The 26165-nt window shown below is 44.8% G+C and overlaps 1 protein-coding gene across 5 annotated transcripts in view; it reads left to right on the forward strand.

The window, feature by feature from the left end:
• Positions 1-26165, forward strand: part of CNOT2 (CCR4-NOT transcription complex subunit 2) — a 166222-nt gene that overhangs the window by 80229 nt on the left and 59828 nt on the right. For 2 of the 5 annotated variants that reach the window (XM_032803806.2, XM_032803801.1), the window contains 2 exons: positions 14766-14888; positions 24480-24536. In XM_032803806.2, coding sequence (XP_032659697.1) covers positions 14778-14888; positions 24480-24536 — 168 coding nt within the window. In that variant the 5' untranslated portion in view covers positions 14766-14777. Of the gene's footprint in view, positions 1-1810; positions 1834-14765; positions 14889-24479; positions 24537-26165 lie in introns of those variants that run through there. The other 3 variants (XM_032803807.2, XM_032803803.2, XM_032803802.2) reach the window with 2 other exon arrangements.

Genomic DNA, 26165 nt, shown 5'->3' on the forward strand with positions numbered 1-26165 from the left:
GAGGGTAAACAAGAAGAGTCCTTAAAATACATGGCAAACTTAGCTGATACAAATTAGATACAAAGTATACATTGAGGGATGGGATGTTCTAGATAGCTGGCAATCCCGGATGTATAAGGAGAACCTAGCACAGGGGTTCTCAAAACAAATTTTTTGGTGGCCTTGGGGTGTAGCCACCAACTCTTGCTGGTGGCTGCTCTGACAATTTTTCCTAAAATACTTAATTTTAGGAAAATCAAATAAACATGAACAGATACATGTCCATACCGTAATTTATTTATGTAGGGGTTTTTTTTTTTGGTTTTTTTTTTTTTGGCAGACTCAATAATAAAAAATAACGCACAGTTGTCTCAATTCTTTACTGGACCGAAACAGTTTTCTTTTCTTTTTGCTTTTGCTTTTTGGGTAGAAGGTGGATGCCTATACAATAATTCTATCTGGACTTTGCTCATATTCTTGTGCTCTGTGTCATGGAGCAGGAGCCCCTCACCCTGCCGGGGAGCTGCCAAACCCTGGAGCAGCTCATAGCCGTTGGGCTGCTGCGGTAGCTACAGCAATTGTAAACAGCAAGTGCGGCCCCAGGTGGGGGAAGCATCAACTTATCTCTCTGTTTCCTGCCACCTCTGCCTTCCCTGACAAGCCACCTCCAGCACTGCACACGCCAGCCCCACGTGTCTCCAGAGGTGCTGCCCAAAGACCTCGTGCTGCAGGGAGCTGATCCCTGCTGGTGGCATCAGCACAAACACCAAGCTGGCGCATCTCGCTACCCTTAGTAACAGCTATTTAGGAGTAACAACTGGGTGCTGCAAGGTGGGGCTGCTGCTTTGCCTTCCCCCGCCCCCAGATCTCTGCCCATGCTGTTGTGCCTGCAAAAAAAATCTGCTGGGGGCTTCATGCGGCCACGGTGGCGGTAATTGATTTACACTCTTCGAGCTGCTTGTACCTTTTAACCCTAGTGGTCGTCTTACATTGGTTTCGTTTTCAAGATTACATTTGCTGGGGAAAGGGCTAGAAACACAGCTTTCATTTGTATTTTAAAAATGATTATTCTCTCTACATTTCTAGTTCCCTCCCAAATGATGGGCCCAAAGGCTGGCTGTGCTGTAATGGTTGTCAGAGATCCTATCATAAAATCATTTTCATGCTTCATTTCTCCCGCCCTCCTCGCACAGTGGAAATATGAAAAAATAATCAATATACATAATCTGGAAGCTGGTGACAAAATACAGTTAATATATTCCTTAGTTTCCTACAACTGCTATGTGTATGTCAGTGATTTCTTACCCTTTGCTGCCGCAGTCACAAAATATTGGCATTCATTATGCTAACTTTTCAGCCTACACAATGCTGGACTCTGGAATCCCTTGAGTTTTCTTTTAGACAAATCTAATGGCACATTCTGCCTCTTCATTCATGCCTTTCAGAAACTATTGTGCAAAGTGTAGCCCACTGAAATAACAATGTGGACATAGTACTGCCATTACACATTAGAAGTCATCTCTACCTCACCTTCAGCCGTTCAGATTCACACTTAACCAAAGTGACCCTTGATTCTCTTGGTGTGATTCCGAGATGAGTTCATTAGCCAAGGGAAAACAAAATAGACAGGATGAAGGTTGAAGTACCCTGCTTTCCCTTTTAATTTATTTGGTATCTGATGGGAAATACGTTTCTTTCTGCTTCTTCTCATAGGAGCCAGAGTTCTTGAGTTTATGTCCATCATGCACTTGTAGCTGACTGGGCTCTGTGATCTACCAGGGACTGCATCACAATGGGGAAGTAACCTTTCTGGTTAACTTTTTCTGATGGTTCTTGTGGTTCAAGAACGAGCAAGTGAGTTTTATCTTTAACTCCACCATGGTTGGTAAAGTCCATTGCTATCAGACCTTCTTTCTGTTGCAAGGATATTTCTAATAGTTGCTCACTTTTGTGGTGCTTTTAGTTATACACACCTGTGTTATGACGACTTTGATTAGACAAAATATATGCCAGTGAGCATTGTTCTACATTTGTAGCCAGCCTCCACAAATGATAGTTATTCCCTTGTTCACACAAGCTATTTTTCATCTTGTGGGCTCTCACTGTAATATTACAGCAACAATCTGCAGAGAGACTGTAGGACATTTTCCTTCTCATTCAGAAATTTGCCTGCTATAGTCTGGAACATGGTTTAAAACCAGCCTACCTTTTAGGCCAAGTTTGTGGTTAGTAAGTGTGTGAAGTGGATATTAATGGTAGGCTGCTTGATCAGCTAGCTGCTTGTTCTGGGGACAGTTCTTGAGCTGAATACTGCGATTGCAATTTCAGTATCTTCTAATCCCCCCGCTTCCTCCCACTGTAGTTAATGATCCTCGCAACCATCTGATTCTGTCATGCTATTGATTTTCTTATAAAATTGCGTATTAATGTAAAACATCATCAGTGTTATTCCATGGTGTGATCCATGCTGTGGTTCACACTGAGAATGGCTGGCAGTACTCTTAATACTCTGATTCCATTATATGCCTACAACTCCCAGAATGCACTTCAGCTTCCACAGTGCTCCCTTTTATAGGGGGAGCAGACAGTTCAAAAACTTATATAAAAGCTCCTCGTACTCTTAGCAACAGTGAGTCGTAGACTTTGCCTACGCTGTCAGTGTTTCCCTATATAGCTATACTAGCAGAACCCCATAATATAAGACGGAATGTGTGCCCAGAGACCGTTTTCCTGTTAGCACAATAACAACACCTCCCCACAGGACAATAGCTGTGCCACATAGCTATGCCTGCTTGGGGGATACTTCCTGCATAGCTGTCAGCTAGATTTTTGGTCTTTTCCCAACCCTGACCAATATAGTTATGTGATCAAAACTTTGTACGTAGTGTAGACCTGGCTCCACAATCACTGATAAAGCCATGTAAGTGCCTGTCATCAGGTACACTCAAAGTTAAGACTAATTTAAAGGTGTGAAGTTGAAGTACATTAATTCCTTACCAGCCACCTTGCACCATCTCTTCTCTTCCCCTCCCACCCTGCCACGAGCACTCTCATTCAGAAGTAAAGTGACTTTAGTTAACTGTAGCTTAATCATCCTTTTTGCGGATGCACCAATATCACTGTCGAAAAAGCATGGAAGTTGCTGAATCCTTGCAAGACAATCGGAGCTAGTAATTGTATTCACACAGTCCAGTGTCCCTATAAAATGCCACTGCTTAGGCCTTGTCTATACTACAGTTTTGTTGGCAGAAAACAGCTTTTGCTGACAAAAGAGGAGATGTACACACTACAAAGCTACTTTTGTCAGCAAAACAAAACACCTCAACGAGAGGCATAATGCTTTTTGTGGCAAAGCTAAAGTGACAAATTGTCAGTGTAGACGCTGCTGTTCATTATGTTGCCATAACTGGCCTCCCTTGGTATCCCCAATGCCCACTATGGTCATTCTGCTCACTGTTTTGAGCTCTGCTGCCCTGTGTACAGCTACACAGGCATATGCCCCTCCCTTCAAAGCTCTGGGAAGCTCTGACAGTTGGGGCAGCAAAGAGCAAATCATTAATGTGGAATCCTATGCTGTAGTTCTAATTTTAGTTGGGCATGTTTCACCTTTTTCATTGTGCATTTCTGTGGTGCTTGGTTTCTGTCATACCTGATGTATTTTTACTGTAAGGTTTTTTAAATCTACAGTGATTACACCTTTTGAGATAGAAAATATCTATTAGAGTGTGCTTTGATGACACCAATGCTCTCAGAAGATATTTTTATTGTAATTAATTGCAGAATTTCACCATAATAGGAGAAGGGCCTACCTATCTAAAGGTTTTCCTCTTTACTCTCTGATGCAGGTGCAAGGTGTACTGCAAAATGGAAAATCTAGATGGGCCTCTCAGGGTATGTCTACGCTGCGATTAAAACCCATGGCTGGCCCATGCCCGTTGGCTTGGGCTTGCAGGGTTTGGGCTAAGTGGTATAGACATTTGGGCTTGGGCTGGAACTCAGCCTGCAAGGTGGGAGGGTCCCAGAGCTCAGACTGCAGGTCAAGCCCAAACGTCTATACCTCAGTGAAACAGTCCATTAGCCCAAGTCCTGTGAGCCCAAATCAGCTGGCATGGGCCATCTGCTGGTTTTTAATTGCAGCGTGGGTGTGCCCTCAGAGGCTATATATTTACTTGCTCACAAGAGAAGTAGTTGGTTGATAGGCCTAGTTCCTCTTTGTCCCTTGCTTAGGTGTAGCTTCAGCCAAGGATTCCTGTATCCTACCTACACAGGGTGTAAAGCATCTTCTTTTCTCTCATCCTCTCAAACAGAGCAAAGGAGAGGATAATTCTTCTTCGAGTGCTTGCTCATATCCATTCCAAGTAGGTGTGCGCACGCCGTGTGCACGTTCGTCGGAAGAATTTTCCCCTAGCAACACCCGGCGGGTCGGCAGGCACCCCCTGGCGTGGCGCCCTTGCGGCACCGCATATATACCCCTGCCGACCCGTCCGCTTCTCAGTTCCTTCTTACCGCCCGTGTCGGTCGTTGGAACGTGGAGTGCGGCTTAGCTGACCTCCACATCCCTAGCGTTTCACCCGTTCTACCTAGTTCCTAGTTAGTTAGTGTTGTTTAGTAGTGTTAAATATAGTTGTTAAAAGTATAGTTGTATATAGTTAGTGGGCTGAGGTATACTCCTCCTCGCCCGCTCCGGGACCCGGGCTCATGCCTGGCTCTCCCGGCTTCAAGCAGTGCTCGGCCTGTCGTCGGCCGATGCCAACGGGAGACCCCCACGATCGTTGCCTCAAGTGCCTGGGGAATCCCATCTGACGGAGAAGTGCCGAATCTGCAAGTCCTTCAAATCGAGGACAAAAAAGGAGCGGGACTCCCGTTTGAAGCAGCTCCTTATGGAGGCCGCCCTGACCCCTGCAGTTCCGGCACCGGACGCACCGCAGTCCGCCACCGAAAAAGACCTTCTTCGGCACCGGGAGACGAGCGGTACCGCCACAGCACCGCGCACCACAAGTCTCCATCTCAGAAGCCAGCCCGGCGGCGCTCACTTTCACCTGGGACGAAGAAGGCGAAGGCTCCTGCGGTCGCGACTCCAGCACCGCAGTCTGAGCCTGGAAAGCCGTGCCGGCAGGCGCCGCCATCTGCCCCGGCACCGGTGCTTCCCGCACCGTCGACTCCGGCCAGACAAGAGCCGTCGAGTCCGGTGCTGATAGCTCCCCGGCACGTGCCGTGGTCGAGCTCACATCCCGACCACGCCGGAAACCTTCACAACGGCGAGGGACCTGATAGCGCTCACTGAGCCTTCCCTGCCTCAGCCCCCGGCACCGCCGTGCGGGCACTTCCATCTCTGGGAAAGCCAGCTATGCTCCAACCTCCATCTCTGGGAGCACAGGACAGGCACCGGTCCCGGTCGAGATCTCGGCACCGATCCCGCTCACGCCGTCGTTCGCCATCTCGACGCCGCTCGCAGTCCCGGCACCGATCCTACTCTCGGCGCCGGTCGTACTCGCGGCACCGGTCCAGTCCCGATCTATAGACCGACGCTCGGCGCGTCGCTCTGGCTCTCGGCACCGTCCCCGACGGAGTCCATCGTACCGTCAGCGCACCCGATCCCAGGTCGACCTCCCGGCACCGCGCTGGTCGTAGGTCCCGGTCCCGATCTCGGCACCGGTTCGACTCCCGCACCGTTCCCCGGCACCGACTGTCACTCGGCACCAGTCATACAGCCTATCTGCCCCGCCTTGGCCGTCGAGACACCCTTCAGGCTCCTCGCGGCCAGACAGCATGCTTTATGGGGATGTGGTCCAAGATCCGGAGCAGCCCCAGCAGTGGTCCTTCTGGACGCCTTGGGCGTACCATCAAGCCCAAGGCGATCCTCTCCCGACGTCGAGATCTACTGTTACAAGTCGGGTGCCAGAAGCCACCATCAGCGCCCCTCCTCCGGGAACCGATATTGCCGAGTCACAGGACCCAGAGGCCGCCCCAGAATCGAGCCATCCTCTGGAACAACAACCTGCAGAGGAGCCCCCGGTCCCTCTCCTCCTCCTCCTCCTCACCGGATGAGGCAGTGGCGGGCACTTCGACCTCTGGCCCGCCCCCTATTGACCTTCGCGCTCACCAGGATCTGCTCCGCAGAGTGGCGTTGAGCATCAACCTACAGGCAGAGGAGGTGCCAGAGGTGAGGATCCTGTAGTGGACATCCTCTCGTCCGATACACCGACGAGGGTCGCCTTGCCCTTCATACGCACTATTCAGGCCAAAGCGGACTCTATTTGGCAGTCTCCGGCATCGATCCCTCCGACGGCCAGAGGCGTGGAGAGAAAGTACATGGTACCTCTAAGGGGTACGACTACCTGTACACCCATCCTCCTCCATGCTCTCTGGTCGTCCAATCCGTGAACGAGAGGGAGCGTCATGGCCAGCCAGCCCCCGCCCCAATCGCGGGAGGCTAAACGTATGGACCTGCTGGGCCGTAAGGTATACTCCGCAGGGGGTCTACAGTTACGTGTGGCAAACCAGCAAGCACTACTAGGCAGGTACGGTTTAATACCTGGCAGACCATGGACAAGTTTACTGAACTGATCCCGGTAGACTCCCGCCCTGAGTTCAAAGTCTCTTAGAAGAGGAAAAAAGATCTCAAGGACAGCCTTACAGGCTGCGCTCGACGCCGCGACTCAGCGGCTAGAACCATCGCGTCGGGAGTTACCATGAGACGGATTTCCTGGTTGCAAGTCTCCGGCTTACCTCCGGAGCTGCAGCATACCATACAAGACCTCCCGTTTGAAGGGCAGGGCCTCTTCTCGGAGAAGACGGACCCAAGGCTGCAAAGCCTTAAAGATAACCGCATAATAATGCGCTCCCTGGGCATGCACACACCGCAGACCCAGCGGAGATCCTTTCGGCAGCAACCTCAGCGCCCTTATCCCCCACCACGCCCCGCCAAGACTTCAACAGAAGGCGGGACGGGTGAACCGACGACGCCAGTCCGTTCCCGGGGGGCAAAACAACGGTACCGCCAAACCACCGGCGGGACCGAAGCAGAACTTTTGAAGGTGCGCCAGAGAGCAGAGCACCAGTCCTTCCCGGACTCCTTTCTTCTTTTTTCCAACCGCCTTTCTCCCTTCCTCCCGGCGTGGACCCGATAACTTCAGATCGATGGGTTTTGCGCACGGTAGAGTTTGGATACCATCTACAGTTTATTTCGCCTCCACCCTCCCACCCACCCTCCCCGTCCCTCTTCAGGGACCCCTCTCACGAGCATCTCCTTTGGCAGGAGGTCCTCACGCTTCTCGAACTCGGAGCGATAGAAGAGGTGCCTCACGACCTCAGAGGCCGAGGGTTTTACTCCGCTATTTTTTAATCCCCAAGTCGAAAGGAGGTCTCCGACCCATCCTAGACCTCCGCGGACTCAACGCCTTCGTAAGGAAGTTAAGATTCCGCATGGTGTCCTTGGGGTCTATCATCCCTTCCCTGGATCCGGGAGACTGGTTCGCTGCTCTCGACATGAAGGACGCGTACTTTCATGTTTCGATCTACCCGCCTCACAGACGCTTTCTCCGCTTTGTGTGTGCGGGACCGGCACTTCAATTCACGGTCCTGCCATTCGGCCTGTCCTCTGCCCCACGAGTCTTCACGAAATGTATGGCAGTAGTGGCCGCTTGCCTCCGTCGCCAGGGGATATGTGTCTTCCCTTACCTGGACGACTGGCTGGTTCGCGCGTCCTCCCAAGCTCAGGTCGCCGCGCACATAACAGTTATCAGGAACCTGTTCGAATCTCTAGGGCTCCTGATAATTTCGACAAGTCCATCCTCGTACCATCTCAGAGGATAGAATTCATCGGGGCCGTCTTGGACTCTACGGTCGCGACAGCCTCACTTCCACCCAGCCGTTTCCAGGCACTACTCTCTATCTATAGACAGCCTGCTAGCCTTCCCCACGACCTCGGCCAGGGTCTGTCTCAGCCTCTTAGGCCAGCATCACATGGCGGCGTGTACTTTTGTCACCAAGTACGCCAAACTCTCCGCCTGCGCCCAGCTGCAGATATGGTTAGCTTCGGTTTACCGTCCACGCAGGGACAGCATGGACATCGTTGTCACACTCACAGAGAGCGTCCTACACTCCCTCCGATGGTGGGCGAAATCCCGCCCTGGTGTGTGCGGGTTTACCGTTCCACCCCAGACAGCCGTCCATTTCAGTTAACAACAGACGCATCCTCTCTGGGCTGGGGAGCTCACATGGGGTCCTCGTCGAACACAGGGCCTCTGGTCCGCTCGGGAGCTTGTCGCTGCACAATAAAACATCAGGGAGCTGAGAGAGCGTCCGCCTCGCCTGCAGGCGTTTTCTTCTCACCTGCGAGGCCGTTCTGTCTTAGTGCTCACGGACAACACCACCGCGATGCACTATATAAACAAGCAGGGGGGACCCGCTCTCTCCCTCTTTGTCAGGAGGCGATGACACTGTGGGAAGTTTGTATAACCCACGGCATGGATCTGCAGCCTCTTTTCTTCCAGGAGTCCAGAACGTGTTGGCAGACCGGCTCAGCAGGTCCTTTCTAGCCCACGAGTGGTCCCTTCGTCCGGACATAGTCCATTCTCTCTTCCGGCGGTGGGGATTTCCCCAAATCGACCTCTTCGCCTCCCGCACAACCGGAAGTGCCCCATGTTCTGCTCCCTTCCGCGGTCTCGTCGCGGCTCTCTCTCGGACGCATTCCTCCTACCCTGGTCGAACCAGCTCCTATATGCCTTCCCACCATTCCTCGATTGGTGCACAGGGTCCTTGTGAAGTTACGCAGGGACAAGGCCCGGCTAATTCTCATCGCCCAGCGTGGCCTCGCCAGCACTGGTACTCCACGCTGTTGGACCTGTCCATAGCCAGTCCGGTTCCCCTGCCGGTCCATCAGGACTTGATATCACAAGACCACGGCAGGCTTCTCCATCCCGACCTCCGGTCCCTCCACCTGACGCGCGTGGCTCCTGGCTGGCTGAGCTCTGCGGAGCTGCGCTGTTCCACCCCAGTGCAGCAGGTGCTCCTGGGAAGTAGGAAACCTGCAACCAGGGCTACCTACCTGGCAAAATGGAAGAGGTTTTCCTGCTGGTGTCAGTCACAAGGAATGTCACCGGCTCAGGCTCCCATCCAAGTGATCTTGGAATATCTATGGCACCTTAAACAACAAGGCCTCGCGCTCTCATCCCTCCGCGTTCACCTAGCTGCCATTTCTTCATTCCATCCAGGAGAGGGCTCTTCCTCCGCCTTCTCTCACCCTGATGGTCTCGAGGTTCCTCAAGGGCCTGGAGCGCCTGTATCCCCAGGTCCGCTGTCCCGCCCCCTCCTGGGACCTCAATCTGGTTCTCTCGAAACTAATGGCCCCTCCTTTTCGAGAACCCTGGCACCTTGCTCTCTCCTGTACCTATCGTGGAAGTGGCTGTGCGCTTGTGGCCATTATATTGGCCAGGAGAGTCTCGGAGCTTCGCGCTCTGGTAGCGGACCCGTCATACACGATGATTGCCATAAAGCAAGGTTACAACTCCGTCCGCATCGGCCTTCCTGCCAAGAGTGGTTCCCATTCCACCTGAACCAAGACATTTTCCTTCCAGTGTTTTATCCTAAACCTCATGCATCTCGCACGAGAGCAGAGCTTGATTCATCTATGTTCGTAGGCGCTGGGTTCTACATTGACCGCACCCGACACTTCCGAAAGACCTCCCAACTATTTGTTGCCGTTGCAGACAGGATGAAAAGTCACCCTGTTCATCGCAACAATCTCATCCTGGGTGACGGCGCTGCATTAAAACATGGTTGCCTATACAAGACATATGTCGTGCAGCCACGTGGTTGTCAGTGCACACCTTTTGTGCCCATTAGCCTTGGTACAGCAGTCCGGGACGATGCGGCTCTCCCATGGGCTGGTCTTGGTCTGCATTCGGACAGTCTCCAACTCCGACCCCACCGCCTAAGTAAGGCTTGGGATTCACCTACTTGGAATGGATATGAGCAAGCACTCGAAGAAGAAAAGACGGTTACTCACCTTTGTAACTGTTGTTCTTCGAGATGTGTTGCTCATATCTATTCCACACCCGCCCTCCTTCCCCACTGTCGGAGTAGCCGGCAAGAAGGAACTGAGGAGCGGACGGGTCGGCAGGGGTACATATGCGGTGCCGCACGGGCGCCACGCCAGGGGGCGCCTGCCGACCCGCTGGGTGTTGCTAGGGGAAAATTCTTCCGACGAACGTGCACGCAGCACGCGCACACCTACTTGGAATGTATATGAGCAACACATCTCCAGGAACAACAGTTACAAAGGTGAGTAACCGTCTTTTCCCTTAGGCTGTTAAATGCTCCGTTTGATCTGGTAGGTGACAATTGCATTCTGAGACAACTCGGCACATATGCTTAATGCTTATGGTGAAGTTTCACTGTATATCTGACAGTTGACTATGTTGATGTAATTTGGAAACTTCTTTGTGTATTATTTTATATTGTCTAGAATTGTGCTAATACAGTAGATTATAGGCTCTTGCCCGAAGGAGTTTACAATCTAAAGAATAGTAATACTTCATTTCATTGTAATCAGATTTTCACTATAACTGAATTCCACTTTAAAGTCTTCCATGCATAGTATTTTAAATGTTGTTGATCAGTACAGTAAAGAAGAAATATTTTACTATCTAAATACAGCTAAATTTCAGTAGCTGCCGTTGAGTTTTTCAGAGTCTGGACTCTCGTATGTGCTTGAAAATATCATGTAAAGTTATGAGACTATAAAAGTGTTTTGATAAATGCTATATGTGGATTTCATATTAACAAAGAGAACCACTCTCCTTTCATATACTGGAAGCAGCAAAATGACATTAATTGTAATGGGGGATGAATTACTGTTAGTACAACAACATTAGTATAGAGTTATTCAGTTTCTATGGAGTTTCAGCCAATAAAGCTGAAATTTACTGAACTACATATTGCTTGCACTCTGAGTATAAAAATCATTATTTCAATAAGAGTAATGGGAATTTGTGCAAATAAGTTGGCTTTGGGATCAGCAGCAATAAATACTTTTGATTAACTGAACTGTAAGTGTGATTTAGGAGCATGTATACAAATACTTTAGCGGAGTTAAAATATTTCAATTATTTTATTATTTAAGAGTTTGGCTGTGCATGATTCAGGGAATTTGGTAAGTTGACTGCCTAATGGGATCAGTGAACAACCCCTCCACTCCCTTATTTCATTGTACACTTGGCCAAATGGCATATTTTCTGCTTTACTCTGAAGGATCACTAGTGCAGAAGGCATGGGACCTGACTAAAGAATTGCTCCGCCAAGGCTCACCATTCCATTATTCAAATAACTCTCATATCTGTGGTGCACTAACCACATTGCTGCTTAGGGGAAGATCACAGCATTTTTGATGATGCAGCTTCCTACCACTTCACATTTTATGCCAAAGATGTAGAATGATTGAAAATTCACAAGTTGATATCAGGAGTCATGCTCCATAGTTAGTAGTGTCATTTTATTTTCTAGACTCTTTTTCAGATTCTTTTTTGATATTTCAAGGAGTTAGTTGTTTTAAACATGCATATTACATGCAGAGAGACAGGAGGTTGAGATTGTGACTAACATCCCATCCTTTTAAATTCTAGGACAACTTTGACCGAGCCAATCTTTTTGCACGGTAGGCTTATCCACAATAGGTGGAAGAATGTGCATTTTCACGCATTAGCTGATTATGTGAACCCTGGCTGTGTGGAGGGAAGTCTATTAGCTAGCTGAGGTGTACACAAGCACTGTATAGCTGTATATATTGTTTGGTTTACAGAATACTGAGATACCATATAAAATACAGATTTTACAAAGCTTTGCTTCAGTTTTTGTTTTAGTTAAGTGTATAATTAATGTTTTAATATATCTGATTTAATAGCAGAACATTTTAATGTTGATAAAAGCCCAAGGGGCTTCATTGTTGGATGTTCAGTTACCTCCTTTTCTTAATTTTTTTTAATATAAAAACTACATTTAAATAATACTGTTTAGATTGGGTAGTAATGCACTCAAAAGTTAGGAATTTACAGTTGGTTGGTTGCCTGTGCAACCTCAGTTTGCCCCCTTATGAATCTACCCTGTGCATTGACTGAGGTAGGATTCCTGGGGAAAATAGTGTGTGATCCTGCAATTAAGACTGTATAATTAGAGCCCTACCAAATACATGGTTCATTTTGGTCAATTTCACGATCCTAGGATTTAAAAAATCATAAATTTCATGATTTCAGATGTTTAACTCTGAAATTTAATGGTGTTATAACTGTAGGGGTCCTGACCCACTCTGAAGGCAGGCGTGCAGAAGGGTGGCATGATATGGTATTGCCACCTTTTCTTCTGTGTTGCTGCTGGCGGCGCCCTGCCTTCAGAGCTGGGCGCCTAACCAGCAGCTCTCACTCTCCAGCCACCTAGTTCTGAAGGCAGCGCAGAAGTAAGGGTGGCAATGCCGCAACCCCCCTACAATAACCTTACAACCCTCTTTTGTGGCAGGACCCCCAGTTTGAGAAACCCTGGTCTCTCCTGTGAAATCTGTATAGTATCGGGTAAAAGCACACAAAAGATCACATTTCACAGGGGAAACTAGATTTCACGGTCCATGACACATTTTTCATGGCTGTGAATTTGGTAGCGCCTTATGTATAATAATGCATATGGGGCCAAATTAAGATTAAAAGGGCAACTGTAAATCTGACATTTCCTAACGAATGCTTCAGTTTGAAACCCAAATACATACAAAAAAATTAAGAGTGTTAATTTCCTAGGTTTTTTTTAAAGGACAAAAGTAAAAGTAGGTGTGTGTGTGTTTGTGTATAACTCTGACAGTCTCCCTATTGTGCATCTGTCATGGAGTCCCTGAGCGATGCTTTGGAACTGTTCCTCACAAAGCCAATCAGGACTTTGGGGAGCCTTCTCTCCCTTGGAGCAGATTGTCTTCAGGACAAGAAGCTCACACGGCTTCACCTTCCTGGGTCTGACCTTGGAGCATTCAGCATCCTTTGTCTTTCCATGCACTTCCCACAGTGGGCTCCTGGGGAAGCCAGAGGGTCCTGCGCACACCCCTACTTCGCAGTCAGACGTGACCCTTAGCAGGCCAATAAAACAGAGGTTTAGTAGATGATAGGAACATGGTCTAAAACAGAGCTAGTAGGTACAGAGAGCAGGCCCCCTCAGCCGGGTCCATTCTGGGGTCCAGTGAGCCAGACAACCCCATCTGCCCTCAATTCCTGTTCCCAGCCAGCTCCCAACTGAAAACCCCCTCCAGCACCTCCTTTCTCTCCTTTGTCTCTTTCCCAAGCCAGGAGGTCACCTGATCTTTGTTCACCTTTAGCCATCCCCTTGCAGGGGGGAAGGGCCCAGGCCATTTGTTGCCAGGAGACAGAGTGTCAGCCACTTATGCACACTGGAGACTTAAGAAATGGATAGGGGAAACTGAGGCACCAGCACAGTATTCAGAGGAAACATTAAGAACAGTGCCACTTTGTCACAGCATCCTCAGCAGAATTTGAAGCCTGAGCCTTTGGCAGAGACTTTCACTACTTGAGCTATAAGTGTAACTACAGTAGCTGGCAGAAGGAGGATTTTTATCCCAGAGCATGGGGGAATGAGACACTGAAGCCATGTTCTGAGTCTGGGTGTGTCTGTCCTAGTTTGTCCCCCCATGTCATCCCCGAGTGCACTTGGGACAGTGGGAGGGATTAGCATGGGAAGCCAAACCCAGCTCTCTCAAATCAGCTCTATCCTGCCCCTTGCCTCACTGACTCTGGCAGCTCCCAGGTACTACCAGCAAAGTGTGGTGATGGTGCTGCTGTTCAGGCAGTTCCCTGAGCTGGACTTCTTAGAACGTTTAGCGGTTTTGAGAGGCTACCAAAATTTTCCAGAGGTTGAAGGAAAGCAAGGGAGAGGAAATAGCAACTAAATTTTTTTTGACAATTTTGCTAAATCTAAATGGAATTTTATGGGACAAAGAAAAAAGGCATTTCTACAACCTGAGATGTTTCCCCCAGATGAATATCAAAGACTGATTGCAAGCATGTATGTATTCATGCTTCTTAAAGAAAAGAGTGCAAAAATTCTTTAGAATGGAAAGTGTTAAATAACCTAAATATAAGGGTTCCCACTGGCTCTCCCAATAAGTATGGCTTTGTAATCTTTTATTTTGTCATAACTATTTTGGAGTTCTTTGAACCAGAAATCAAAATGACCTCTACAGAAGATCAGAAATATCTGAGAATGTTGGACTTAAGTTCACATTTCTAACCAGGCTTTTTTCATTGTATAGAAATGTCTACATTATCAGGTATAATCTTTTTTATTATTGCACTGAAATGCTTAATTGGTATTCTGAAACTTTGCTGAAAGCAAAAAAAAAGCTTTATATGCAGAAGTACACTGATCTAAAAGAAGTCTCCTCGTATTCCATAATATAATGCATGCTTTTGCACCTCTGTTAATATAAAATTAATGTCATGCTTTTGTTTTCCGGTTTTAAGAGACCTTGAAATATCATAGTAATCCAGTAAGAGGGATGACAGTATTTCCTTATTTATTTAGCTGTTTATCAAAACTTATTTTTAGTGATAGAATATGCCCATGAAATGTTTAGGCCATTCTGTAGTACAGAAGTACCTGCATAACAGCATAAAAATATGTAGCAACACAAACAGTACGTTTTTAAAAGTGACCATTAATATACAAATTGCTTTATCTCTCTTGCTTCTTTAGAAAGCTACTGTGTATAGAATGTAATTATTTTTCTTATTATTTAGGTGACAAACAGCATGTTTGGTGCTTCAAGAAAGAAGTTTGTAGAGGGGGTCGACAGTGACTACCACGATGAAAACATGTACTACAGCCAGTCTTCAATGTTCCCACATCGGTCGGAAAAAGATGTAAGCTGAGCAAACAATAGTTTTGCCCTTTAATAATGGAGTAATCTCATAACAAAGTGTATGAAGTCAAAATAAGGACAGAATGTCCTGTACTCCAGGAATTTCTTTAAGCTGTAGCCTATGTAAGTTAGTTGGTGTGTGGACCACACAGGTAGTTCAGATGAACTGCTTCATTGCCCTACTCATAGTTTCTCAGCTAGAGATAAAGGTAGTTTAGTTCCCAGAGAAGTCCTAGATAGATGGCCTGGATCTACTTTTCAAATTCAGCTATTTGAGAATGATTAGGAGCATGTCCAACCCTGGCCATTGCACAAGAACATGCCTTTCTTTTTTTGTCCTTGAGGTTGTGTTTCTGGCCCATTGTTGAAGCATTGCTTATTCTCTTAATAAAAGCTACTCCTTTCACAGGAGATTATGATTCGAAAAACGTTCTTCAAATCTACTGGAAAAAAATGAACTATATTATTCCTCCTCCAAGAATCATCCTGAGGCAGGGAGATTCTTATAGTTCAGACGCATGTAGAAGGACGAAGTTCTTCTAGAAAAGTCAAAATTGAGGACTTAGCTCACACCCCCCACCCCCAGTGTAGACGAGACCTAAGTAAATAGTGTAGCTGAAGTTGACTTACTTAGAGCTACTTACCGCGGTGTCTTCACTGCGGTAGGTCGACTGACGATGCTCCCCCACTGACTCTGCGTACGCTTATTATCGCTCCTGTGGAGTACCGGAGTAGATGAGAGAGGGCTCGGTGGTCGATTTATCACGTCTTCCCTAGACATGATAAATCAACCCCTGCTGGATCGATCACTCCGGAGATAAGTGTAGACATGACCTTAGTATGATTATGCACAGCATAAGGGTCTATAGTAGTTTGTTAGAACACCTTTCCCATGATTGCCTCCTGTTCCAGCACGGCATATCCTTTTGAGAAGGTGACATTAGGAGATGGAATACTCTAGCCCTTTACTCCTTTAAGGAATTGTTTGACTTGACACTTTTGCAGCACTATCACTATATATTTCCTTTCAACAGCCAGGCCCTTTAGAATCTTTTTTCAAGTGGCAAACGGAGAGCATTTTCTTCATTACATTTTAGTAACGGAAGGGTTCTAGACCCTCTTTCAAATGCATACTCTAGATGCAAAACTATATTTTCTGCCTCTAGCTAACTGTTTATATAGTGCCTGTCATTGTAGTGTTCTTCTGGCTTGCCACTTAAGATAGCTTCAGTGCTAAGATTTTACCAAGGTGAAAGCAGCAAAACTAAGGGGAGGGCACCTGAAGTCTTGTCTTATAATTGGATGACTTAATGCAAGTGGCTGGGCAACAAACAGCACCACAAGTAGTTCAAGAGGTTGTAAGAGTATTTGAGAGCCTTGGTTTAGGCCTTGTCTACACTACAGAATTTTGTCAACGGAAGTTATACCAACGATCAAAAACTGATATAATTATGTCGCCTGTGTAGGTTCACACAACAGTCCTTCTGTTGGCAGAGAGCATCCACAATTGATGCTCTACAATTGATAGTGAGAGCAGTGCACTGTGGTTAGCTATCCCACTGTGCTACTTGCCGCCTTCTGCTGCTAGGAGTTGTAGGAAGGTGAAGTGGATTGCAGTGCATCATAGGTGTTGGCTCAGCCTCAGATTATGAAGTTCTTTCCGTCTCATCATTCCATAAGCTTCTGACTGCGTTTTGTGGCATTTTTCAATGGCCCCTGTTTGCTGTGTGCCCTCCATCTCTGTCTGAAAGCATGGATCTTGCACTGTTCTCTACTGTTGTGGTCACTGTTAGGAACAGATCACGGCTGGTCATGCAGTATATCATGAGCATCCAATCTGAACAGGAGTCACAGGTGCCTGACCTATTGCGTATCATGGAAAGAAGCAACGCCAGATTACTTTTGGCATTCACCGAACAGCTGCACATTGTGTGCCATTGCTTTTAGGCTCAGGAAATAAGCACTGAGTGGTGGGATTGCATTGTTATGCAAGTCTGGGATGACGAGCAGTAGCTGCAGAACTTTCAGATGCGGAAAGCCACCTTCCTGAAACTGTGTGCAGAGCTTGCCCTCTCAGTGGAGAAGTGTGTGGTGATTGCTTTGTGGAAGCTGTCAACTTCAGACTGTTGCCGGTCAGTCGCGAATCAGTTTGGAGTCGGGAAGTCTATCGTTGGGACCGTATTAACAAAAAGTGTGCAGGACCATTAATCGCATTCTGCTATGGAAGGACTGTGACTCTTGACAATGTGTGTGAAATAGTGGATGGCTTTGTGGCAATGGATTTCATAACTGCGGTGGGGCAATAAATGGCAGGCATATCCCAATTTTGGCCCCGGACCATCTTGCGACGGAGGATATTAATAGAAAGGGGTACTTCTCTATGGTATTGCGGGTGTTTGTGGATTACCGTGGGTGTTTCACTGACATCAACACGGGGTGGTCCAGGAAGGTGCTTGACGCACTCATCTTCAGGAACACTGGGGTGTACAGAAAACTGCAAGTAGGGACTTTTTTTTTCTAGACCAGAAGATTCCAACGGGGGATGTTGAAATGCCCATAGTGATCCTGAGAGACCCAGCATACACCTTACTCCCATGGCTCATGAAGCCTTACATGGGATTCCTGGACAGCAGCAAGGAGCGCTTCAACAATAGGCTGAGCAGATGCAGAATGACAGTAGAACATGCCTTTGGAAGATTAAAAAACATGCTGGCCCTGCCTTTATGATGGATTGGACTTAAATGAGGAAAATATTCCCATGTCCATAGCAACCTACTGCGTGCGCCATAATATTTGTGAGGCTAAGGGTGAAAAGTTTCCTCTCGAGTGGAGTGTGGAGGTTGGTCGCCTTGCAGCTGATTTTGAGCAGCTAGATACCAGGGCTGTTAGAGGGGTACAAGGGGACACTATTTGAATTATGGAGGCTTTGAGGCACCATTTTGACAATGAGCAACCGTAATATGTCTTTCTATACAGCACTCTGCCATGCTCTGGTAACTTGCCACCTTGCATGAAAATTTTGATGATTCCTGGCCTGATGATTCCTGTAGTCAGCAAATGATCAAATTGCCATCGTATTAATTCCAGCAGCAACCACCATGTGTAGGAGACAAATAAAGATTGGTTATCTTTCAGAGAGTATGTTTTTATTAAATACCAATTAACAACACATACAAAAGACTTGGTGGGAAAGGCGATAACAGTGAAAGGCAGTGGAGGCTCTTATAGCTGTTTGTAAGTCCAGCTATAATTTTGGAAGCTGTCCGAAGGGGTGGCATGAACAGAGTATCGAGACATTCTAGGAAGTTGCAAGGAATGTGTGGGAGGTGTTTGGGGAGGACTTGAAAAGCAGTTCTGTATTGGCTTGGAAGGGGTTGGGGAGCATGCACGTATTCTGCCTGCAGCATGATTAGGGACTTCAGCATCTCCGTTTTCTCCTCCATCACTTATCATCTGCTCCTGCCCCATTAAAATTCACTCCTGGCTCTCCTTTCTGTCGGGCCTGTCTGATTTGTAATTTTCTTTTGAAGTCTCTCTCTACACCCTGTGTTCTTGTTTTTTGGCCTCTGAGGGTTGGAGAACCTCTCAAAACATGTCCTCCTTGTCCTTCCTTGGTCACTTCCTTTCTGCTGGTGTGTAGGGGGGGGTTCCCCTGAAGGCCACATTTGCAGAAGCACAAGAAACAATAAACGGAAGCATGATTGTTAGTGCACGCCCAGCATCGAATCATTGTAGTAAAATGCACATCTTTTTAAATATTTAAATGAATCAGTTTCTCATTGTGCCTTAGCAAGCACACAGCTTGTCGAATGCCCTAAACATGGTGAGTTCAGCCTGGGGGGAGGAAAAGAGGTGCTCAAGATGGGGCAAAGGGTCTAGGTGTTTTTTTTTTTTTTTTTTTTTTAAGGGGATCACTGCAGGCAACTAGGAACAATATTGTAAATTTTGCCACCATTTTCTACAGGCGGGGGCTATTGAAACTGATATTTCAGTCCTGATGGTAAGCAAGGATGCAAGAGTGCATCTCCTCCATGCATGTGGCCTCAGACTGTGTCCCTAAGCTGTCTGCCTGTGTGCTTCTTTGGTCCCTCCACAAGTGATTGTCGATTGGCACGGGAAGGTTTCCTACAGCAGGAGAAGGAACAAAGCACCTCTGCCAAGGAACCTTTGGCAGAGGATTGGCGAGTACCTGCAGAAAAGTTTTTCCTGGAGATCTCTGCAGGAATTCTGTGAAATCTCGGTGTGCATTAACACATTGTTCCGCCACACTGCTTAGCTGCACAGGGGAGAATGTGAAGCACACGCAAACACAGCTAGTCATATACATTTATATCCCTTCACTTACTTCAAGAATATGCAGTGCAAAGGACAACTGTACCTCCTATAACTGAGCAGCATCAACTCAACTTATCCGAGCTCTCCTCTCCTGCATCATGCATGCCAGAGATGGACTGCTGGGACTGGTGAGATCACTCCAGAGTGAAAAAAGAGATCCTGACTTGCTGCACCACTGGATGATCCTGCCATGTGCTCCACATTGTCCTCCAACTCGACCTCCTTGTCCATGACTTCATCCTTGGAGTTGAGTCCACTGACTCCAGCCCTGCCGATGTATCCACAGGGCTCGTGGCGGTGGCGGTGGGGTCTCCACCGAGGATGGCATCCATCTCTTTATAGAAGTGGCAGGTCTTTGGTGCAGCATCAGGTCGACAGTTTGACTCCCTTGCTTTCTGGTACACCTGCCTCAGCTATTCTATCTGTGCATGGCACTGCTGCATGTCCCGTTCATAGCCTTTATCCAACATGCCACGAGAAATCTGACCATAGGTATTGAAGTTCCTGTGGCTGGAGTGGAGTTGGAACTGCACAGCCTCTTCTCCCCACAGTGCTAGCAGATCCAGCAACTCAGGTGTGCTCCAACCGGGAGAGCATTTGTGTGGAGCTGCCCTGGTCAGCTGGGAAGATGTGATGTGCGCAAACAGGAAGTGGAATTTCAAAAATTCCCAGGCTATTAAAGGGGGAAGGGTGGATGTCTGTGTACCTTGGTTCAGGGCAGCAGTGTTTGAACTGCTGACCAGAACAATAAGGCATCTGTGGGCACCTCCTGGAGCCATTTATTAGAACATAACCAAATGAGGTGTCTACACTCACACTTTGTCAATATAACTTTGCTGCGAAAAGCTCTACGCCTTTTGTCAAGATGGTTTTGTTTTGTCGGCAAGCAGGAGAGTTGTTTGGTGGAAGAAGCAGTGCAGTGTGTACACCTCCTTCTTTTGACAAAGCTCTGTAGTCTAGACAAGGCCTTAGTTGAAGAAAAAGGATATATCAGAGTCAACCTAGATTCTCACTAGGAAATTCAGTTCTAGATAACCAGAGTTGAAATCTTCTGTTGTGGAAAAATTCCATATGTAGTTCAGTGACTCAACTGCCCACCCAGAACCTGGACAGTCTTAATTCACTGGGTCTGCTGACTTTGTGTATAATGCAGGGGTTTCTTAGATCAGACTCCACTCCAGTCGTCTAATCCTTTTCTTCTTCCGTATTGGGTGCTCATTGCTTGGAGTCAGTAGTTCTTCACTCATTTCACCTGTCACGGGCTATGGGTAAAACACCCCTAAATGCTATTGCTATGGATTGCACTGGAGAAGAGTCAACATGTGACTCAAGGTAGCAGGTTGTCTTTGGCTAAATAATTGAATATGCATTTTATAGAGCTTCAAACATCTTGATCTTCTTTTGACAACTCAGAATTCCGCTTGAAACAAAAATGATTCTAATTTGAATTGACAATGTGACTACTGCATCCAAACGGGTGATAATTCTGAATCAATTATTGTGTGAGCTTTGATCAGAAACGTATCTTATTCTTCTGAGCCCTATTCTCTTCTGAGGAGAAAAAATACACTGGCTGATGTTCTAATTACATGTTGGCTCACAGAAGAGAGTGGATCAAGTTGTCACTTCTAACCCTCAGTGCTTTGCTACCGTAGCTCTCTGCCTGCGACACCCTCAAAATCAAGACAAGCTCAGGGTTACAGGGTAAACAGTGACACAACCTTTCACCAGTCTGGGTTGCATTCCATAATATAACCATTCAACCACAAATAATTTTACTTCTCACAGACAAATCTTTTTCTGTCAGTTTGCATCTGTAATGACAAAAGAAAGACCTTCATGTTTTGTAAAATAGTTTTTGCAGTAAATGCTTTCTCCCTGATTTGCTGTTCATTTTCTCTCCCAGTCCTTTGACTCACAATAAAAGGCTACAGAACAAAGATGATCAGTGACATCAGCATAATCTTTGGATTAGTTCACTAGTTTTGTCTTGCCTGGAAAATCTGAATTCTTCTGTAGTTTCCAGGCTTCATCTTCTCAAGGCTTGATGTTTTGTTCTGACCATCAAATTAATTTTTTCAAAAGGTGACGGGTGAGAAAGTGACTCTTATTTTAACAGAAGCTTTTCTTGCATGGGATAGGAGCTGCATTACAGAAGCGGGGGAGGCACATCTGGCATACAACATCTGATAAGGAAAACTTTCTTGGTGATGTGATAGTATGAGTCTCAAAGCTTTGAAAATGTTCCCTACTACACACTTTTATGTTGTTAAAAGCTGGCTTAAAGCAATTTTGAAGTGTAAATACCTTTTGATTGGAAGCTTTTGCTTGTAATATCTTGAGAGGCCAAATGGAGTTTGAGATTGTCATCACACCACTTGCTCACGTAGAGTTGCCGTCATTTAAAGATATGAGTTCAACCCATCCATTTTGGATTGCTGTATTTTGAATGTTGAAAAGTATGCAACAGAAGTCTTTTTTTTCTTTTACTGAATTTTAATAGCCTTCATATGCATTTGCTTTTATTTTTGAGTTTTGCCATTCTGCTTTGAGATTAAAAGCAGGGCTTTGGAGCCGAGCCCGGCACTGGAGCATGGAGCAGCTCCAGAGCAGTGAAGCTGCAGGCTTTTGCCTGGAGCTGGAGCGGAGCTGGAACACAGCTCCAAAGCCCTGATGAAAAGACAGTGTTTGGCTGGGAACAGGATGGTTTGGGGGTTGCTTTTTTTTTTTTTTTTCCATTTGTTGGTATTGCAGGGGCACTTACAGAACCCATTCAGGTTTAGGGCTCCATATTTGTAATAATGACTATCAGTTATAGATTTTTATGCTTTCAAAGCTCTATTATAAATATTTATCATCTTAGTAATATTTAGTGCCTTATCTTCCATTTATTAATGTTTTTATTTTGTGTCTATGTGCAGTACTCTAACATGTTGTTTTGACATTTTAGAGTTTTATCTGTTACAAATATTAAGCCTCAGTTGATTGCAGATAAAGTCCTACTGGCTTTTGTGTAGTATATTTTCAGGAGACAGGTTTTTTTCAGGCTGCTGAATATAGTGTTTAGCCTTAGAGTTTGACATCTCTGCCTTCTGCTGCTACTGCCACTTGCTGGGATAATGAATAAAACGACATTATTTTGTTTCCCCGAGAAAATTTAGCTTAAATACCTTTAGTTAATATTTGAGAGGCTTTTAGCTAAAAATTTGACAGATTTACGATTTAACTTGAGAGGTTACATTTAGGGTTGTGTCTCAAAAGAATGCCCATGAGGTCCTCTGACATTACAAGGAATGTACAGTGAGATTAGGACTGGGTATTTTAATAGCATTAATTTAGATGATAAAAAAATAATTATTTCGTAATGAAGGACTAGCTTTGATCCATTTGAATAAAGTGGAAAGTTCATCTCTGGCAAAAATCAGGTTAACATGATAGGTTTAATGTTAACAGGAGATATATATTTTCATAAAACTTACAAATATATTTTAAAATATAATTGTCAAACTCATTTCCTCTGCTTACCTTACGAAACTCGGAGCTTAAGTGCCATTTCCCTGCAATAGCTGATAATATTGCTAATGCAGAAATCAGTGAGGATGGGAGCCTGCTGTCCTGTCTGAGAGAGCAGAGAGACTCTCTTCATTCACCTCATTATGGATGAAAAAGCTTTTATTGACATTTTAAGAGATGAATAAAAGGGGCACGGCTATCATTTGACAACAGTCTGAGGAAGTTTCTTGCTGGACATAAGAACAGCCATACTGGGTCAGACCAGTGGTACAGCTAGCTCAGAGGTTCTCAAACTGGGGACTGTGACCCCTCCGTGGGTTGCGAGGTTATTACTTGGAGAATCATGAGGTGTCAGCCTCCATCCTAAAACCCAGTTTGCCTCCGGCATTTATAATGGTGTTAATATATTAAGTATTTTTAATGTATAAGGGGGGGATCACACTCAGAGGTTTGCTGTGTGAAAAGGGGTCACAGGTACAAAAGTTTGAGAACCACTGACCTTGGCCAGTATCCTGTCTTCCGACAGTTGCCAATGCCGGATGCTTCTGAGGGAATTTATTAGAACAGGCAATCAAGTGATCATCTCCTGTTGTGCATTCCCAGCATCTGGCAAACAGAGGCTAGGGACACTCAGAGCATGATGTTGCATCCCTGTCCATCCTGACTAAGAGCCATTGATGGACCTATCTGCCAGGAACTTAGCTGGTTCTTTTTTAAATCCTGTTCTAGTTTTGGCCTTTACAGCATCCCCTGGTAAGGAGTTCCACAGGTGGACTGTGTGTTGTGTGAAGAAGTACTTCTTTTTGTTTGTTTTTAAACTTGCTGCCTGTTAATTTCATTTGGCAGCCCCTAATTTCTTGTGTTATATGAAGGAGTGAATAACATTTCCTTATTCACTTTCTCTACGCCAGTCAAGATTTTATAGACCTCTATCAGACCCCACGCCCCCCACTTAATCATCTCTGAAAAGTCCCAGTCATTTTAATCTCTCTTCATATGGAAGCTGTTCCATACCCATAATCATTTTTGTTGTCCTCTCTGTACCTTTTCCAATCCCAGTATATATTTTTTGAGATTGGACGACCAGATCTGGATGTAATATTGAAGATATGGGCATACCGTGAGTTTCTATAGAGGCATTATGATATTTTTATGTCATCTTATCTATCCCTTTCCTAATGGTTCCTAACATTGTTACCTTTTTGACTACCGTTGCACATTGAGTGGATGTTATCGGAGAACTATCCACAATGACTCCAACATTTCTTTCAATGATAACAGCTACTTTAGACGCCATCATTTTTGTATGTATAGTTGGAATTATGTTTTCCAGTGTGCATTACTTTGCATTTATCAACAGTGAATTTCATCAGCTGTATTGTTGCCCAATCACCTAGTTTTGTGAGATTCCTTTGTAACTCTCTGCAGCCTGCTTTGGACTTAACTGTCTTGACCAAATATAAGCATCCATTGTATAATGTTAAAAAACATGTTGCAACATTGATAAACATACTATAAAATGTTACAAACAGTTGCTACCACTTAAAAAATGGTTTTCATAATAAATATAAACTGCATGATGGGAGAGTCAAGTGTTTGGAATGTATACAGTTTTACCTATATTTATTACCTATAAGATATCTGCTTTTGACTTATCTAATTTGGGCATGTAAACATAAACCAGTATTACTTGGCTAGAAAGGAAAACAGGTATTCATGTTTTGTACTTTATATTGTCCTTCAGTTTGCAGAGAGGGAGGAAGTAAAATGCATCTCTGAGTCACATTTTAAGAAATTACAGGTAGTTTTTTTTTCTCCAAACTGGAATCAATGTAGTAAAAGAAATAGAAAGAGAAAAATCAGTTTCTCATGGTAGGATTTTAACTATAAGCAAACTACTGATTAAAAATTTTGTTTAACATGAGCTATAAATAGGCTTGGAAGGATTAGATTTTTATCAGTAAAGGTCTTTTCATTGTAAACACACAAACCAATGAAAAAATCTTTCCATCCGTTAGAATAGAAATATACAGATAGGCAAATTAAGAAAAATGCTGCTTGAGAACTTCAGAGTTTGATTTAAGGATATTTACTTTGTATATTTTGACGACAATTTGTGTTTCAATGTTTTTAAAACTTTAACTTTTTAAATTTCAAATGTCTACTGTCATTAAATAATTGTCTAGCTCCCCCACCCCATAATTTCCCATAACTGTGAAAATTTAAATGGATAAAAATAGAAGAAAAAAGCTTAACCCATAATTCTGCACAACTGTGAACATGTACTCAATAAAAATGTAAAAAAGGTTAATAGAAACATCAGTACATCTGTTGAAATCATAAAGGTAAAAATTGAATTCTGCCAAGCCTAGTTACAAGAGAGTTAAGTCAGTATTCAAGTCTTTCAATATATCATAAAATTGTTTCTATTGTTTGCTACAAAGCTATGTCTAACACACCTATTTTTAAACCAACAGTATAAGAGAACTGGTGAATGCAAATAAATCTTAAAATTTCAGGTGGTTCTTTGGACAAAACTCCATTGCATGCATGCAATCATGCTCCTCTTCTGTGCCCCTGTATCAGAAATTGGCTCATTGAGTGTATAGTGAATGTATTACATTGTGTTAGTAATGTATTTATTAGTTAGTGTTCATTCTTTCACCTTCAGTATTCATCTATTAATGAAGTGCAACCAGTCTCTTAATTTGATTAAAATGCCTGTTTTATCAATTTAGCCTTAATCACTCATGGCATCTTCCATAATACCAAATTACGACTTTCCCAGTAATCTCTTGTCTGATTAATAACTCATATTGTATACCTTAGTATTGTATATATGAGTTTTAAAGAGATGCTAAACTTTTAAAAAGCAAACAAACGAGTTAATGATATCATTTACACCTTAAATTAAAACTGAAAGAATTATAAAAATCAGTTTGCTTTTCACTATTTAGGCAGTTTATTTCTTACATTTCCTCAAGTTAAACAATAAAGTCGATAGTAATTTTCACTTCAAAATTTCAGTGCTTATAAATATTTTGAATGTTGCAAATATTTCACTGTAAATGTTTATTTTAAACTCTTCATTGGAATTTTAATAACTTAGAGAAATGGTTTTATTGGTCTTACATTTTGTAAATGCTTGTTAGAAAATCTAATTTTGGGGGAAATTTTGCAGTAGTCTTTTAAATTGCATTTAAGATAAAAGGAGAATTATTAAGAAATTGAAAGCTAAACCAGAAGAATATGATAGATCTAGATTATTTGTGTTAATTATTTATTTGCTTAACTTCTAATTTTGTTAAATGGTTAACCTAATGCTGTCTCTCTTTAAAACTGTGATTCATTTACTTATGTCATTCAAATGGTACCTGTTGTGCTGTATGAGTAAGGGAAACAAAGTAACAACAGATACAGCATGATTGTC

The sequence above is a fragment of the Chelonoidis abingdonii genome, chromosome 1, assembly GCF_003597395.2.
Source record: "Chelonoidis abingdonii isolate Lonesome George chromosome 1, CheloAbing_2.0, whole genome shotgun sequence".
Classification (NCBI taxonomy): Eukaryota; Metazoa; Chordata; order Testudines; family Testudinidae; genus Chelonoidis; species Chelonoidis abingdonii.